General features: G+C 34.5%; 1 protein-coding gene across 1 annotated transcript in view; it reads right to left on the bottom strand.

The window, feature by feature from the left end:
* Positions 1 to 17,258, bottom strand: part of LOC137390368 (uncharacterized) — a 177,352-nt gene extending 160,094 nt beyond the window's left edge. The window contains exons 1-2 of the mRNA XM_068076701.1: positions 17,147 to 17,258; positions 13,534 to 13,602 (exon numbers count right to left, since the gene is read on the bottom strand). Of these exons, the coding sequence (XP_067932802.1) occupies positions 13,534 to 13,602; positions 17,147 to 17,258 (181 nt within the window). The remainder of the gene's footprint in view (positions 1 to 13,533; positions 13,603 to 17,146) is intronic.
* Positions 17,259 to 19,734: the final 2,476 nt, after the last annotated feature.

Below are 19,734 nucleotides of genomic sequence, written 5' to 3'. Positions count from 1 at the left end.
TTCTTTTCAACAATAACAATCTATATAATTGTCGATTATATAAATGTAAAAGTATGCAAACACATCAGAGATTATAACGCCATATTTGTATGTGCTGACGATATGATGCATGTTAGAAACACATCTGCAAACTTTCTGCGTGTGCATGTATATATATACATGTAGTTGATGCGTACTATTACTACCTAGCACAAGTCCTTCAAGTAATCAATGTTAACAGTAAGACAGTGATAGAGCCTAACTTGGTAATCCTCCCATGATGCTATGCATATTTTCTGAGCGTAGAAAATAATTATGGTTTGATTTTACCTCTCAATGTGCAATCGCTTATTGCACAGCAAAAAGATGATTATGATTGATTTGACCTTGAAACACATAATAATGGCTTTTACTCCCAAATATGAAAGCATGTTTGAACATTTTTACTAACTAGACTTTCTCCAGTCATACAGCTCACGACCAAAGTGATATTGGAAAAAAGAAAGGGTACTGCAGGTTGTTGAAAAGTAGTTGTCAGCAGGAATTGACAGAGTATAGTGTAAATGAGAGTTGTTTGAGATGATATAAAATAAATTTGAGGAAGCACGACTCCACAAAGGTGCAACTAACAATATACATGTACTTTGGAATGAAAAGAAAAGATTATATGTTTATATCTCTACCCTGCAATAAGAAAAATGCAATATTAGAAGTAAAATGGCAAGCTGCTGTGTAATATCTACAGTTTGAAAGTTGGTTGTGTTTAATGTAGAATAGTTTTGACAGCGATCTGTAACAGAAAGCAAGCATTAACATTAACGTGTGTCTGGAAGTTTTTTGCAAACTGGAGCAAAATGAAGAAATGTTCTTGTCATAAAGGGGCATTGTAGTTTGGCCCTAGCTTGTACATAAGATGTAAAGAATTTTGGCTAATGTTTTAAATAATTTAATGAAACCTTCGGTAATTGGACAAAAAACATAGGCTGGTAAGCTGTGTAACACATTTTTGTACCTGTAAATCGGTCTACGGTCTATGCCTCAAACAGTCTACAATTATTACAGAAACCTTTGGCGATTAGACAATGCCATAGACTTGTGAAATGCACACCGCTTTCTGGTTCTACTATCTGTTGCACGGCTTTGTGGGCGTTTTGTTGGCCGGTTTTAATTTTGATTAAAAAGGCTTGTCAGCTTTTAATGGCAATTTTAGGCCAAATTAATCTTCCTAGGTATGTATAATCCGATCAGATGGGTAAGTTTTAGGATATTTTCGCCACTTTTCAAAGACTTGGTAACATATTTAAATAGGTTTATATGTGTTTTGTATCAACATTATACTTAAACGACTCCACAGAAAAATGATTAAATTTTTTGATGTGATCACGGTACAAGGGTTTGGGTATGGCCGTTGATGGATACTTTTTTGGAGTTGCATGCACATATGCATTTATCATAAAGCTCCCAAACACTCGCTTCACTCGTGTTTGGTAGTGGGATTATCATAAAGCTCCCAAACACTCGCTTCGCTCGTGTTTGGTCATGGGATTAAAATTAGCAACAACAAAAATAGCAGTTATTAAAATAAACTACCAAAGTAAAACTAAAATGCCAAAGAAATATTAATTTCTGAAGGTGGCCCATTTCAGTCAAATCTGACCAAGTACCACAGAATAACCTAACATCATTGTAGACTAGGGTTGCAAGAATTTTTCCGGGACGGTAAATACCAATGTGAAAAATATGGTATTTACCGTCTGCTCTAAATAACACGCGATAAATTGGAGAAATATCTAAAGTCGAAATGAAGCAGTAAATTCAAACTATTATGCTTCTTACAGTCTCTCCATGGTCCAATGCAGCTACGTATTCTCACTAAAACTTAGAGCACTAAAGGCATTTTAACAAGCCATAGATTTATACTTTTTATTTCTTGTATTTGTATAGTCTCCAAATACATATATATAAATATACATATAAATACATATATATATATATATATACATATATATATATATATATATATATATATATATATATATATATATATATATATGTATATGTATATATGTATACATATATATATATATATATATATATATATATATATATATATATATATATATACATACATGTATATACATATACACATACATATACATATATATGCATATATACATGCATATATACATATATATATAAATACATATATATATATATGTATACATAAAAAAAATTGTTTCCTCACCCCGGATACCCCGTATGGGTGGTAAATTCTGCTCTAACTCGGGTCTCCTACCAGAGACCTGGGAGTTTGAGCACTCGCCTCAAGATCTTAGCTGTTCCCAATAGCGCACTTTTCTGCAACTCACCTGAGTTGATTGTTGTTGGTATTTGGGCAAGCCACATTTTATGCGCCGGTGTTATTGCGCCCAGTGCCCCAATGACTACAGGGATTACAGTTGTTCTTACATTCCAGCATTTTTCAATTTCTTCTCCAAGAGGGAGATATTTCTCTATCTTTTCATTTTTTTTGCTGGCTATATTGTAGTCATTGGGTACTGCTATATCTATTATAGTAGCCCTCTTGTTCTCCTTGTCTACCACCACTATATCTAGTTGGTTTGCTAGGACATGCTTGTCAGTTTGGATGTAGAAGTCTCAGAGGATCTTGGCGCTGTCATTTTCATTCTCCTTACCAGGAGCTTCCCACCAGTGTTGTGGTTTATTAAGGCCATACTCATCACATAGACTTCTATACACAATACCTGCGACATGATTATGCCGCTCAGTGTATGCGTTCCCTGCTAGCTGCCTGCATCCACTGATGATGTGTTGGATGGTCTCAAGTGCATCTTTGCACAGTCTGCATCTAGGATCGTCTCTAGTGTGATAGATTTTCGTTTGGAGTTGCCTTGTTGGGAGCACTTGCTCTTGGGCTGCCATGATTAGCGACTCTGTATTGGCCGTTAGGTTTCCTTTGTTCAGCCACATATATGTCTGGTGAAGATCGCCAACCTTAGATATTTGTTGGTGGTAAGCACCATGAAGAGGTTTCGTGTGCCAGTCAATTTCCTCATCATCAGGGCGTAGGTCCGTTGTAAGAGCAGCCGATTGAAACTCAGCTAACAACTTATCTGAGATGGTCATGGAGGCTGCAAATGCTTTGATGCTTTGCTCTTCCGCTTTCACTGTCTGCTGTACACTTTTGAGTCCCCTACCGCCATCTTTCCTATCAAGATACAATCTAGTAGTATCAGATTTTGGGTGAAGTGCTCCATGCATGGTCAGCAGTTTACGAGTTGCTATATCTGTTTCTTTGATGGCTTCCTCAGTCCACTTTATTATGCCTGCTGGATATCTTATTACTGGCAGTGCATAGGTATTTATTGCCATGATTTGGTTCTTGGCATTGAGCTGGCTCCGTAAGACCTGCCGAAGGCGTTTCTTGTATTCGGTAATGGCTTTGTGACGTACCTCGGCTTCGTGGTTGATGTTGCTTTGCATAATCCCCAAGTACTTGTACACTTCTTCTATATCTTTGATGGTACCATTCGGCATTCTTAAGCCATATGTGAGCATAGAATGGCCTTTCTTAAGAATTAGCCTTCCACATTTCTCAATACCGAAGGTCATTCCGATGTCCCTGCTGTATACTTGAGTGAGGTGTATTAGCGAATCAATGTCCCTTTCTTTGTTAGCGTACAGCTTGATGTCATCCATGTAGAAGAGGTGGTTTATCTTGGTGCCACTCTTAAACTGGTACCCATATTGAGTCTCCTCCAGCATATTGCTTAGAGGGTTTAGGCATATGCAGAAGAGCAGCGGTGATAAGGAGTCACTTTGATAGATGCCTCGCTTAATTTGTACACTCGCCAGCTTTTTGCCATTAGCCTCCAGTTCCGTCTTCCATTTGGTCATTGACATCTTGATGAATGCCACAAGAGCAGGGTAAACATTGTACATACTGAGCCACTCAAGTATCCAACTATGGGGAATTGAGTCATAGGCCTTTTTGTAGTCAATCCAAGCCATGGCAAGATTGGTTTGCCTTCTCCTGCTGTCTTGACAGACCGTCCGATCCACCAGTAACTGATGTTTAGCTCCTCGGGTGTTGCGCCAAATTCCTTTCTGAGCACTGGTCATATAGTGACTCATGTGCTCTTCCAGCTTGTCTGCAACTATTCCTGAGAGAAGTTTCTAGGTGGTGGGCAAGCACGTTATTGGTCGATAGTTTTTGGGAATCGGCCCCTGCTTTGGATCTTTTATCAGAAGTACAGTTTGTCCTTTGGTCAGCCATTCTGGATGGTCACCTTGTTCTATTAGGCATTCCATCTGCTTAGCTATTCTAGTGTGAAGTGATGTCAATTTCTTTAACCAGAAGGCTTGAATCGTGTCATGACCAGGTGCTGCCCAGTTCTTCATACGCTGTACTCTGCACTTGATGTCCTCTTTGCTGATGGTGAGTCCTTGCTGAGCCACAGTGTGTTGATGGTTCTCTTTAAGCCTCTTCAGCCAATTTGCAGTGGTGTTATGAGTAGTCTCTTTCTCCTAGATGTCCTTCCAGAACTTTGAAGTGCTAGATCGGGGAAGCTCAGACATTGGCCTCTGCAGTTCACCTTTGAACTGGGAATGCACTCTAGATGGATTATTGATGAACAGTTTGTTCATTCTCTTGTTCTCCCGCTCTTTGGTGTACCGCTTCAGTCGTGCCGAAAATGCTACTAGCTGCTGTTTGGCAGATTCTAGAGCTTCTATTGTGGCTTCCTTTTTTGGACGCTCCAAACTGTGGTTAGATCTCTCACTGAGCCTACTAACTCTCTTGCGCAAGTCCTTGATCTTATTTTGTAGCCTCAGCTGCCAGGATGAAATGGCTTGAAGCCTTGTTGGCATTGGCTTAATATCCATCTCCTCCAAGATGACGGTTGCTGTACTGTAGATTAAGGCATTAGTTTCACTGATTGATCCAGTTGAGATCGACTCCAGTGCCATGTTAATGTCTTCTAACAGCTTCTTAGGTATGGCCTTGCTAACTCTTTGTAGTGGTACCCTGCTTCCATAATCATTAGCAGCTGACATCTTGTTGATGATATTTTCCACAAGCTCTCTCACCCTTGGATCAAGGTCCAAGTGCATGTCTTCTTCAACCCGTGAGTCAACATATGATTGTGTATGCGTGACAGTGTGTGTTGATACGCACTCCTCATTGGTTGAGGTTACTTGGGTGAACTGATTCCTAATTTCATCTACCTCAAGTTCCGATATGAGGTGCCGCTTGATTATGTTACTCCTCTGAGCTACAAGTTGCTTAGCGGTTAGTGGCAATTCAAGTCAGTGGCGCATGTTTATCCACAGTTGCCGCATCCTTCCCATATAGCCCCACTTTTGAGGTTCACTCATAAAGTAGCACTGCATGAGGTCCGTGTTATCAGTCCGAGTCCATTTCATCCATTTTGAACCAGTAGCCCATTTTTCACTGCCTTGTCCTGGTTCAGCTACAGGCAGCGCGGACCTTGTTTGACCGGGCGACGTCCGAGCTGGCATGGCTTTGGTTTTTGCACTCATCATAGAGGTTGTAGACATTATACAAGCAAGGGTCTTGTCTAAGGACCACCAGAAAAGTGCAGTTGTTGGGGTTGGAACTGAGGACCTAATGATCACGGTCCTGATACCTTACCAACTGCGCTATCTGTCCTATACATACATATATATATATATATATATATATATATATATGAACATATATATATATATATATATATATATATATATATATATATATATATATATATATATATATATATATATATATATATATATATATGAACATATATATATATATACAGTCAAACATGGATAACTCGTCCACGGATAGCTCGAACACATGGTTAATTCGAACAATTCCTTTGGTCCGTTCCCACGTAATGATAAATTGCTACAGATAACTCGAACTCAACACTGTTAATTCGAACTGTTTTTTTGCCCAACGGCTACCGAAACGGTGGTTATCGCTTTAGAAAATCACTTTATTCCAAGCCATAGAGGTAAACTTCATCTTTTCGTAATTCATAAGCGTCGTTATTACCACCATCGGCAAAATATTTATGTCAACGACTTTTCTAAAAGTTTGGTGAAATTTGATTTATACTGCGATACGATGAATAGCACGGGCTAGCCGGGTCACGCGCGCAAGGATTTTTGCCACGCACATACAAAACAAAAATCGCATGTTGTTTTGTATGTGCGTGACGAAAATCCTTGAGTGCGTGACCCGGCTAACCCGTGATGAATAGTTTTCCGACGTTGATTCCGTGTTGAATCAACGTCGGAATGTTGAATGTTTAAAACGTCTTAAAAAATTTTGTAATTAAATGTATACGTTGTCTGAGCTACAAAAAACTATTCATCGTTTGACCTAAACACAGAATACGTGTGTACATTCAATAAGTATCTATTAAAAAGCGTGAGTGATATAGAATGTACCGTAAAACCTCGTCAAACTTCTAATTGAACTGCCTCGGAGTGTTGCTTTTAACGAATCCCAGGTAAAGTAAGGTAATCTGCATAAACTTCAAGAAAAAACGGCAAAATTGATCGTGGGTAAAACCCCAAAAAAAAAAAGTCTTTTCTTTTGAGCATTTCAACAACGATCAAGTTTTGCCAATGTCAATCTGAAAAACGTCCTGGCAATAACATCACCTCAAACAACAAACCAATCTCAAGTGATAGAAAAATCTTTATACTTTTTCATGAAAACGTTTTAAACTTTACATTAGAAGCATTTAATTTGAAACAAGCCATTTGTGCTTTTGATTTATATTATAGTTTGTATATGTACATGTATCTACTAATAAATAAGTAAATATATGGACTTGTGACAGTGCTCTGATAACTTGAACGCTCTGATAATTCGAACACTTTTGCTCGGTCCCTTGAGGTTCGAGTTATCCATGTTTGACTGTATATATATATGGAAATTTTATAAGATAAACTCAAATACAGGGAACGCCTGCCATATGGTGATAAGTAATTCGGGTGTTGGGATCATAAGGCAAAAATGTCGTATGGAAGGGCATAGGAACCACCCATAGTAATTATCTAATGCAAATGATGTAAAAACATGTAAGATCTAGCAAATAAATTGTCAATACATGAAGTACCAGTTATTCTCAGCCTTCTATTACCTATTTTCTAAAAAGGTCTTAAAGCTTCCCATAGAGTTTTAAAATCAATCAAACAAAGTATACCTTTACTCTTTGTATTTTGCTCTAATCGATCTGCTATGCCTGTAGCCCGTTGTAAGAATAATTTTAAGTTTCCGATCTCCTCTTCCATATTTTTAGACTTTTCAATAGGTAGCTTTACTGACGATTCTACAAATGATTCCTGGATTAAACTCTCAGAAATTGACTACATGTACTTTTACAAGGGTACTTGAACATTCCTATATTACACTACATTACTAAAGTACCATTGACGAGTCAATGGTACTTTAGTAATGGCAAGTCGAGTCAATGGGAAGAATTCGCCCATTTTTGTTAGTTATATTTATGTCTGAAATTATCCATTGAAGCAAAAATGCAAATAGATGATGAAATTAATTATACAATAGTATGGCTAATTGAAGTGTGTTAGCCTCTGCAAGCAGCTTATAACTCAGAACAATGTGAACACCACCGTATGTCAGTGAGTCCACCAGGTACTTTTTCAGAAACACTCCAAACTTATTTATTTAAGTTATTTCTCTGAGGTAACCTGTAAGAAAGTTACACGTTTCAAATAATCGGCGCGCGCTTTTTTAGTAAACTTACAGTGCAATTTAAAAAGGGAGTCATATATATATATATATATATATATATATATATATATATATATATATATATATATATATATATACATGTATATGCTCATTGCAGTCTCCAAAACACGATGGTCTGCTCTTATAATTCTTATTTTTAAGCAGTCATATCCTAGCATATCCCTTCAAAATAGTTTAGCTCTTTACACATTTTGAATGTACATTTGATAGCTTTAAAAGGAGAAAAAAGTGAAACACTTGTATTTGTTCCATGAAAAACTCCTTTTATTTATTATTATTTCACTAAATTTAATTTTCCATACATTCTAGATTTTTACATAGAGTTTTTGTATAATCCATCTGCATCTGTCATTACATTAACTATTTATCAGGGACCTATTGCGATCTCAATAAGATTAAACAACATACCATGCATTTTCATACGAATATTTGTTCCAACATATGTTTTGTAAATTATATGTAGGCCTATATGTTTATATGTTATATATGTATATGTTTATATATTAAATATGTATGTTTTGTATGTTATATATGTATATGTTATATATGTATATGTTTGATATGTTATATATGTATATGTTATATGTATGTTTCTATGTTATATATGTATATGTTTATATGTTATATATGTATGTTTTATGTGTTATATATGTATATGTTTTATTTGTTATATGTTTAAACATAAAGCAAATATTAGAATAGCCCAAGTTTTGACTGTATATCAAACATTTCTCGAAATGCTTATGCCCACAGACAGCATACGTAAATGTACTGAAATAATAAAACTATTATGAAGTGCTATGAGAAAGTCGCAATGAAGCTTCAACTTACATGGTTTATATGAAGCTTAAAGGTTGACTTGCAATAAAATTCCCATTACAGTTATTTGATATGAAAAGGTTCACCATGTTTTACTCTGTTGTGTTGTAGGTGCAAAATATATGGGAATGTGATTACAAGCTTTTAAAAGCTAAAAAATGAACAGTTAATCGCAGCCACACGAGACCGCCGTAGTTTGGATTCGCTTTCCAAAACGGCTCAAATGAGACGTAGTTGTTACAGGATGGTTTCTGTTTACACTTTCATGCAATCATAAACTAGTGCTACAATAAGTTTTATATTGAGCTTTTTATTAGCCTTTCAATTCATGTGAGAACATCACGTGACAAGACGATAACCAAACTGTAATGAATACGTCAGATAAATAGATTCCAATCTAAGGTGGCTTTTCGTTTTTGAGCTTTTAAGAGCTTGTAATCACATTTCCTTTGTATTTGGCACCTACAACACAACAGAGTAAGACATGGTGAACCTTCTGATACCAAATATCTGTAATGTGAATTTTGTTGCAAGTCAACCTTTAATGGTTAACTGACAGCGTTTTAAAATTACATGTAGCTTTAACAATATAGTTATGATATTTCAATTTTCCTCAATGATTTTATTGCTACTCAAGTAAAAAACCAGTTTTGGATACACAAACGCTAGATATTAGTGCTTGGCATGAGTACTTCTTGGTCAACGAGTTTAGACTCGTCCCCTTTCGTTTGAGTTTTTTTCGGTATCGGGTAGATGGTAGTGCTTGGCACGAGTATTTATTGGCCAATGGGTTTTTCGGGTATCAGGTTTGTTGATATGGGCTTCATGTTTAAAATTTCCAAACATCAGACATATTTCAAAATTTACAATGCAATTATAATTCTATTCAATTTATTTATTATTTCTTACTAATTTATAACGACTGATATTTGTGCTCGCAGCCTTAACTCTTTGAAGTTGGAACCGCAACTGTTAGTTTTCAGGCATTGCATAGGGTGCGTCAGAATCTCTATCGATCGGAGTTCCGGCATTTCCATGGCTTTGTTTACAAAAGCCATGTGAGTTTCTAAGTAACATCGTAAATCACTTAAATTAATTTTTGCACAAGATATTAGACCAGAAATTTAACTCCCATTTGTAACAGTTTTCAAATATCTTTACCTACTTCCTTCGTCTTAATAACAAATTTTATTTAAACGATATCGCGAAAGAATTGACACGACTCGTTTGTTGGTAGGTAATGAATGATTGTAATGCAAATAAAGAACTTTATAATACTAATTACAATTTTTCAGAATATTTTGAATCATAAAATAACGATGAACATGTGCTCAATGGATATGATGCTATTGTAAATGTTTTTACAAGTTTTTTAAAATCGTACAAACTTTTATAGTTTTAGTCCTAAAAATGGTAAAGCACTGTTTTTTTCTGTTTGATGACATTTGCTGTGGGTTGCCCAACTTTTGTTACTAGTGTTTTACCAAATATCATTGTATTATGAGCACGTTCAGATATATATAATAAAAGTTTAAAAACTCTGGATCGTTGGACAGATTGCCCAGAGTTACTGACACGCAATGACAAATAAGGCCAGTGTTCAAAGGGTTAACAGGCGGGTTATTAAACAGTGTTTAGAGAGCAGGGCGCAATAGACCGAATATTTATCCACTCTACTCGACAGATCCGTGGAGCAAAACCTGAACTCGCAAGTCAAAACCCGAACCCGCAAGATCGAAATGCTCAAAATCATTATTACCTGATACTCGAGAGAAGATAAACCCGTGAGTCCAACGAGTTTTATTACCTGTGCCCAGCACTACTATCTAGATATGCAAGCTCTTGGCTTAGATGTGAAGGGAGTATTTTTTCTGCAAAACATAGCCCTATGAAATACTGATACCAATATCATTGATTGGCCAATGCAAAATCGTATTGGCAGCCATTATAATACTTTTCTCATATCCGATTTGTTGCGTTACACTCTTTTTGTGGTTATTCAACATGGTAGATTCATATGAAAAAGCCCACTAGTTCGAGTTGCAGATTATCACAAGAAAAGTTCTAACGAAGTAAATGTAATCAATATTTATTATCTGACATAGTTACATATAGATTAATTCCAGAAGATCTATTCTTATTATAAATCAATATACAGTCAAACATGGATAACTCGAACTTCACGGGACCGAGCAAAAGTGTTCGAATTATCAGAGTGTTCAAGTTATTAGAGCACTGTCACAAGTCCATGTATTTACTTATTTATTAGTAGATACATGTACATATGCAAACTATAATATAAATCAAAGGCACAAATGGCTTGTTTCAAATTAAATGCTTCTAATGTAAAGTTTAAAACGTTTTTATCAAAAAGTATAGAGATTTTTCTATCACTTGAGATTGGTTTGTTGTTTGAGGTGATGTTATTGCCAGGACATTTTTTAGGTTGACATTGACAAAACTTGATCGTTGTTGAAATGCTCAAAAGAAAAGACATCTTTTTCTTTTGAGCGTTTTAACCACGATCAATTTTGCCGATCTTTCTTGAAGTTTATGCAAAGATTACCTTACTTTAACTGGGATTCGTTAAGAGCAACACTCTGAGGCAGTTCAATTAAAAGTTTGACGAGGTTTTACGGTACATTGTATATCACTCACGCTTTTTGAATGGATACTTATTGAATGTACATACGTATTCTGTGTTTAGGTCAAACGATGAATAGTTTTTTTTAGCTAAGACAACGTATACGTTTAATTACAACCATTTTTAACACGTTTTAAACATTCAACATTCCGACGTTGATTCAACACAGAATCAACGTCGGAAAACTATTCGTCACGGGCTAGCCGGGTCACGCACTCAAGGATTTTTGCCACGCACATACAAAACAACATGCTGTTTTTGTTTTGTATGTGCGTGGCGAAAATCCTTGCGCGCGTGACCCGGCAAGCCCGTGCTATTCATCGTATAGCAGTATAAATCAAATTTGACCAAACCTTTAGAAAAGTCGTTGACAAAAATATTTTGCCGATGGAGGTAATAACAACGCTTATGAATTACGAAAAGATGAGGTTTACCTCTATGGCTTTGAATAAAGTGATTTTCTAAAGCGATAACAACCGTTTCGGTAGCCGTTGGGCAAAAAAAAAACAGTTCGAATTAACAGTGTTGAGTTCGAGTTATCTATAGCAATTTATCATTACGTGGGAACGGACCAAAGAAACCGTTCGAATTAACCATGTGTTCGAACTATCCGTGGACAAGTTATCCATGTTTGACTGTACATGTATATCTTCTTATATACATGAGAAAAACTCTTAATAGCGTTTGTTACAAGCCTCTTTGCTCACTAAATGTTTGCTACTAGTGAGTTGTGATAAAGCTGTGAATTATTGATATATCTTGATAGTAATATCTTGATATGACTCATTGCATTAAGAACAGCTTTTAGAAACACAACAAGGGTATTAATGTTGAAGCTAACTAACTTGGCCTAATTCCAAATGGATGTATGCTAATGTGTCCACTTTATAGGGGCAGCAAGAGCTAACCATACAGATATTCAGCACACCAATTAGTGCCTCATTATTGTGCAGCTGTATACCCTGCTCCGTTGCTACCCATGTACAGCAATTATTTATCTATTGAGAAAGTAATATACTATAGGTTTTACTTTACATTTTATTTGAAATTGGACATACCCACTGCATTTTTGTTGCTGATTAAATTACTGTTAGAATACCAGTATTTAAAAAATGAATGCTATTGGGCTAGAATTGGTAGAAGTTATCCACAAAAATTGTTTCGACCATGTGATCTTGACACAGCATTTTTATAGCCATTGAAAACATTAACAAACAAGTTTAGGCCACTTTTTTAAGTAAAGCATCACGGTGAAGCAAATATCATAGTTAAAGACAACAGGTTTTACACAGAAAGAAGTTTAGTTTATTTTTTATTCTGATTAGCCCCAGTGGTCAGTTTGGGAAAATCTTAAAATGGGTATGTACATGTATTTTACGCTTCGTATAAAGTAAAATCCCTATAATGTAAACGTTCTTAGAGCAGATTAATTACGATGTAAGGGTGTCTACTGTACTACAAGCTGATTTTTACAAACAAATTTCAGTAAAGCAATACCTCATCGAAGTTGATGAGGAACAATGCTGACTGCAAAATGAGAAAAACTGCCAAATATTGTCACTCACTCTACTTATTAGATACAGTATATAAGATAAGCTGTAGACTGTAAGTTATGACTTAACTTCTTAATCTAATAGCTGTATAATAACTGTAACTGTAACTGTGATATTATTGAATTGTATCGATAATCTTTCCCTATTTTCTTATCTCCTCCTCCTTATCCTCTTCCTTTACAACTAGTTTAAAGTTTATGATAAAGATTATTTTGCACTAAGTTAAGGAGAACGCACACCTTCAATGTCAGTGTAAATCAATTTTCTCATGAATTTTCATAGGTCAGCTTTTGTTACAAAGAAAAAATTACAATTGCACATGCATTAAGTAAAAGATTATAATCAATACCCCAGATACACTTATACCTCGTTTTCTCTCCCAAATGCGGTAATAAAAAACAATCCTTTTAAGGCCAGCTATGAGACTCTCGTTACTCAAATTAAATATGAGAACTTACATCAATTTGACACTTTACTTCATTTAGGATTTCTTACGTAAGTAATACAATGCAAAAACTTTACATAAATTTTTTATGTTCAGTGGAATTTATGTAAAGTGAGGTCTATGTTATAAGAGTGTCTACTGTATATCAAAATTTATTAGTCTTCTGTATAGGTGTCTTGTATGGAGACATGACAGGAATAAATCAAGATCATGTATGCATTTCTGTATGTTGAAGGCCAGGGCACAGAGTTGTCTCTAACAGACTTAAGTAACCAACCTTGACTATCCTCTCTCATCTGGCTCTGCTGTTGTTCCAAGTCCTGTATCTTCCCCTTCCTACTCTGTCCTACAATTAGACAAAATATTTACTAGTTACGCTGATAAGGACTAGCCTTTCATGCTCTGGCATTCTCCAATTTTCGTGATTCAAAGCTCTAATAACATTATTTTATAACCAAAAAATTGTATTAAAATTTTCCGCATGCATGCTCTGCTTGTAAGAATAAAGATTTTGAATGAATAATCTTTAAACAATCTAGTTCAAAAACCGAGTGAGTTTAATATAATTATATAGTGTCGCTGCTGTTTCCGGTTAATATTTTGCAAAGATCATGAAACCTTTGGTCCATTTTCATGACTTGAAATTTGGTCCATTTTCATGACTTGAAAATGTTGATCTAAAACCTAGTATTTGATCATAATTACACAAAAATATTATTAAAACGTAACTCATAATGTGATCATCAAGTGCCACTGCAATAAAATTTCGAGCTTCCAACTAACCTCTGACAAATTGTGATGAGTTATTGTTTCATCCTCAAAAGGATAGAAAAAAATGAATTTATACACACCTCATGAGTGTGGTATGGCATTTGTGGATGAAAATCGAAATCAAGAAACATTTAACAAATAGTAAAATATGCATATGCTAATGGCTGAAAGTGAAATAATATATAACATTTATATGTTATTTGTTATTTCACTTTTAATTTATAACAGCATTCTTCAAGAGGAAAACGAGAAAAACATTGTTTTTTCCTTAAACAATGCCTGTAGGGAAAATTAGTGCACAAAATAACAATTCGCAATGCAGCATTCAAAACCCATTGTCTACCATGAGTTAACTTCAATGGAGCAGCATTGAAGTGAACATTGATGAATTTATCATATTGATTAACATTCTGAATGTATGTGATTAAAAACATGTTATACGTAACAGCCCTCTTATTAGCAGTACTATTACTGATTATAATAGTAAGACTATCAGGATCAACTATAAGGTCCTTGAGGAGTTCCTAATCAAATAACAATAAAAATACATTATCGTGAGGAGGTTATATTTCCACCAGGCAGACATTGCTAAAAGTGCAATTGCTGAAAGCTATCATTTGTTAGCAGCAGCAGGATGTCTAAACTTGCTAAATATTAAAAAAGCTGTCATATATCACTGAGTGCAGTATTAGTATTATTGAAAGAGTTGCTGAGAAGAAAGCATAAAGGAGAGCAAATATGTCAAACAACAATTAAAACAAACAAAAAAACCGGCTTTCTAGCTAATGGCTTCAAAATGACATAACTTTCCAGGCTTCAAGGTACTATTGTCACTTAGCAGATCATTTTCGTTACATCCAAGTAGATCCTTGTTCAAGTCTAGCAATATAACACGTCAAACGTAATTTAACAGATTTAAAAGCACATCAAAAAGCATAGATGTAAGCAAATATCTACTGTAATGTAATAGATATAATATATATAGTAATATAATAGATAGGGTATATATAATATTTCAATGTCTGTCGGCTGTTTGTCCACTCGGCTGTCCTTTCTGTACCATAGGATTACTGTTCACATACTTATCCACAAACTGCACTAACTTATGCAGCTCACAACACACTTAGCACGCCTGATGATTATAACGCTTATTAATTATTATAAGCGAGTCGGCTTCAAGACAATTTATGGCACGCCTCCTAATTACTGGGTTTTCATGCTTTGAATGAATGGAACTTTGAATGGTTTCAAAGTTTTTTTACTCCGAAGCATGGAAACAGTGAAATTTGAACGGATTTGACCCAATTTCACTTCGAAAAGTTTTTTCGACATCACTGAAATGCTCACCGTTTTGAATCGATAATACGCAGTTAAGCCCTCTCCAGTGGGCGTGAAAAGATCCAGTGTATTTCACACGAGTATATTCTAACTACTTTTGCCAAGAGTAAGATGCTCATAGGACAATGATGAGATAATTACCTTTTATTTATTTTATTACCTTATTCATTAAATAACTGAGCCTACTGATTGTACAGATTCCAACTGAACTGGTACCAACTTCTTTCCAGGCTCAACTCTTCTAGCATAAATGAAGTTTTTTATACTAGAAACGATTGTCCTTCATGCGACCTTCAAAGTAATAACTGTTTAGCAAGTAGCAAATTCTGTTGCTGTTTTGTAATATAGAGGAACTGGATGAATGCCAGGCGTTGCACGGGTAATAAAAAGGTTTTGAGCAGAAAGTTTGTTTTTATTTAACATAAACCACATTTACCTTTTTAACTTTTTAACTTCATATTATGAAAAAAGTGTTTTAGGTGCAGTTAAAATGAATTAAGAGAAAAAATAAAACAATTCAAAGTTTTCAAATTTTTTCAAACAGCTTTAATTTTTCAATTTCTTATCATGAAAGAAGTGTTTTGTTAAAATAAGCTATGAGAAAAAATGAAATTTTAGAGATGTTTAAATTTAAATGTGAAATCATTAGCAAGTAATGGCTAAATATAGTCTATTTTGCTATGATTACAATAAAAAGTATTTGGTATACAACTACACGCGTATATGATTTTAGTTTGTTTCAATGTTGTCATCATAAGGGGAAAAAGTCGTTTAGAGTGGTATAGAAACCCATAGCAAGTATTTAATGCAAAAACCTTCTGGTGAACCAAAAATCAAAAATCATCAAAATCATCATCATTAAAAATAGTAACAAAACAATATGTTAACTTTAGTAACTATGGTTATCTACCATAACTTTAGTGCATTTTGTGGTTATGATGTGGAAAAAAATGTAACATTACAATGTACTAGTAGTAGTACGTACCGTGGAGAGTTTTTATCTTCGAGACAGACGTGTAACAGAAATACTGAATCTAACTTAAATGAAGTTAGCATACTAAACATATACTTAAAGGAAGATTTAGCATCTATTTTGGTAAACTTCAAACTTTGAACTAAAATTTTATCACTTATTTGTTTGCGAATCCATTCTTACCATAACGGGTAATGCTAAACTTTCCGGCGTTTTGAGAGGTACTTTGGCAAATAGCATATCAACATTTTCTTATTTTGTTGTAATCAGTACAAAAATCGTCAAATTATAATTTTGAGAAAAATTTTTTGTTAATATCTTTTGGAGGAAAACAAATTCGCTCTAATATAGCGAGGACAAAAATGTATCGTGCTTTACAGAGTTGAGCAAAAAATATTTTCTAGCAGGGGCATCGTAAACCCGTAAGTGCAATGTATCAATTAATACGTCATTTAGCGTGTGCAATCGAGAAAAGGGTATGCAGTATAAAACAAGAGCAACAGAATTCTAAGGACTGTGTAGCTCAGGGGTTAAATGCGTATTTAAAATGTGCGGTTGCAATCTTCGTGAGTTCAAATCCAGCGTGTACTGAGCTTTTTATTCCAAGACTTCAATAGTTATAATTGGGCAGACAGACATCCGAAATGGTAATGACAAACTTTGTGACTTATACATACAAGATAATATAGATATTAATATCATTAATAACAAAGAAAATTTTAATCAGGTATCCTGATTGAGCTAGTGCAACAAATGTACAAAGCGTGAATTGAAAAGTGATCGTGACCCGAAAGAGAGTTTACTTTACCAAGTTTTTTTACGAGTACATCGCTAGTTTTGGAAATATCGATAACGTGCAACTCCGAATCGGTGAAACAGTAGGATGCGAATTCATTAGCAGAGGTCAAATCTGGATCCATTCAAAGCATGAAAATTCAGCGAATATAGTAAATTATTAGCTTAAGTTACGAACAGAAGTTACTCAAATCCATTTGGTTAAAAAACAGCCAATTGCAACTAAATTTAGCAACTAGAGACACTTCTCAACTTACAAATGAGATACGTTCTGAACGGCCGCTCGATAAGCTAATTTGTTCAGAACTTGTTTTAGTTCGCTATTTTGTACAGAACATATGTTTAACCTTTTGATTGTCGGTATTCTGGAATCCACATGGCTCTGCTTCTAAAAGCTGTTTCCAAGTAACAGCGTAAACCAATAAAATTAATTTTTGCACAGAAGTTGGCCCGAAAAGTTCACATACATTTTAATCATTTTCAAATATATTTTCATTATCTACTTCCTTCGTTATAATAACAATTTTACTAAGATGACATCGCAGAAAAATTGATACGACTAGTTTGTTGGTATCTCATGAATGATTGTGATACAGACGAAGAATTACATGTCTATGATACTAATTACAGTTCTTTTGAGATATTTTGAGTCTTAAAAAGATGAATGCGTGCTCGATGGATATGCTACTGCAAAGATTTTAGAAGTTTTTAAAACTGTATGAATTTTTATGGTTTTAGCGTGAAGTACTGCAAAACAATTTTTTGTATTTGGTGACAATTGCCGTGTGTTGCACTATTTACTAGTGTTTTACCAAATATCATTGTATTATGAACATATTTAGACATATTTAATAAAAGTTTAAAAACTTCTTATCATTGAATAAGTTGCCCAGGGATATTGGCAGACATTGACAAGGGCGACTCATCTTTCAAAAGGCTAAGGATTATATAAGTAAGTTTAAGGCTTGTGTAAGTATGCCTATATTGGTTTGTACTGCATTTAAAGCACATTAAATAATAATAAAACACTATGCTCTATAAAGATGTGTACAACTGGAGAGAACAACATTGTTTGTATCTACAATTGTTCATAACACTAATGTTTGTAAGTAGGGTAGCATCTGTAATGCTAGATTTTCTGTGCAATATATGTATATATATATCTTTAACTAGCGGAATGCTCAGCCTTGCACGGGTCTTAAAAATCAGCTTGTAAACAGTGAGAGGTAATGTAGTTCCCTGCCGCTTGCCTTTGCTTGGCGCATTGCCAATGGCTAACTTGAGTAAGCTTACTAATAAAAGCCATGAGAGCAAGCATAAAATCATGTTGCGCTGTAACGGAGAGCGGTAGCATATTTTCACACACGTAGCGACATATATCGCCCAATGAATCTGTCGATCTCGTCTAGCTTAATTGGTAAGGTATCTGCGTGGTGAATGGGAAGTTCTAATATTATATCTCAATATATTAATGTGATACCGACTCTTCATTGCAATATTTTAATAGCTATAGCTTGACAAACCAAAATACACACACAGAAAATTCGATAAGATATAAAAAATTTTAAAAGATATATATAGATAATATATATATCTTTAATACATATATATGTATATATATATTAAATATATATGTATATATAGTTTTGATATATATATATAAAAACTATATTTATACACATTAGTAAAAAGAGTGCTCAATGTTAATAGTAAAAACAGAGCTGATATAAAACTATGTGTACTAAAAAACTACAAGTTTAGTTAACACATTTTATTACTTAAAGTTTCGTGCGGTAGGCTTGCACTCTTCAGATAAAATCTTCTATATATATATACATAGAAGATATATATAAGATATATATATATATATATATATATATATATATTTATATATATATATATACAACCAAACATGAACAACTCGCCCTCGGATAGCTCAAACACATGGTTAACTCTAACGGTTTCTTTGGTCCGTCCCCACGTAATGATAAATTGCTTTAGATAACTCCACCTCAACTTTGTTAACTCCAACAGTTTTTGCCCAACGGCTACCGAAACGGTTGTTATCGCTTTAGAAAGTCACTTTATTCCAAGCCATAGAGGTAAACCTCAACTTTTCGTAATTCATAAGCGTCGTTATTATTACAATCGGCAAAATATTTTTGTCAACGACTTTTCTAAAGGTTTGGTGAAATTTGATTTTTACCAAACATCCGCTTAGCGATGGCCCTTCGAAAGCAAATAAAAGTGAGGTAACCTTCGCATAAACTTCAAGAAAAATCGGCAAAATTGATTTTGGTTAAAATGCTCAAAAGAAAAAGATGTCTTTTCTTCTGTGCATTTCAGCCACGATCAAGTTTTGCCAATTTTAATCTAAAAAATGTCCTAGCAATAACATCACCTCAAACAAAAAACCAATCTCAAGTGATAGAAAAATCTCTATACTTTTTGATAAAAAATTTTTAAACTTTACATTCGAAGCATTTAATTTGAAACAAGCCATTTATGCTTTTGATTTATATTATAGTTTGTATATGTACATATATCTACTAATAAATAAATAAATACATGGACTTGTGACAGTGCTCTGATAACTTGAAC

This window comes from Watersipora subatra, chromosome 3 (genome assembly GCF_963576615.1).
Source record: "Watersipora subatra chromosome 3, tzWatSuba1.1, whole genome shotgun sequence".
Taxonomy (NCBI): Eukaryota; Metazoa; Bryozoa; class Gymnolaemata; order Cheilostomatida; family Watersiporidae; genus Watersipora; species Watersipora subatra.
Note: the sequence above shows the minus strand (reverse complement) of the source record. Positions and strands in the feature narration are given on the sequence as shown.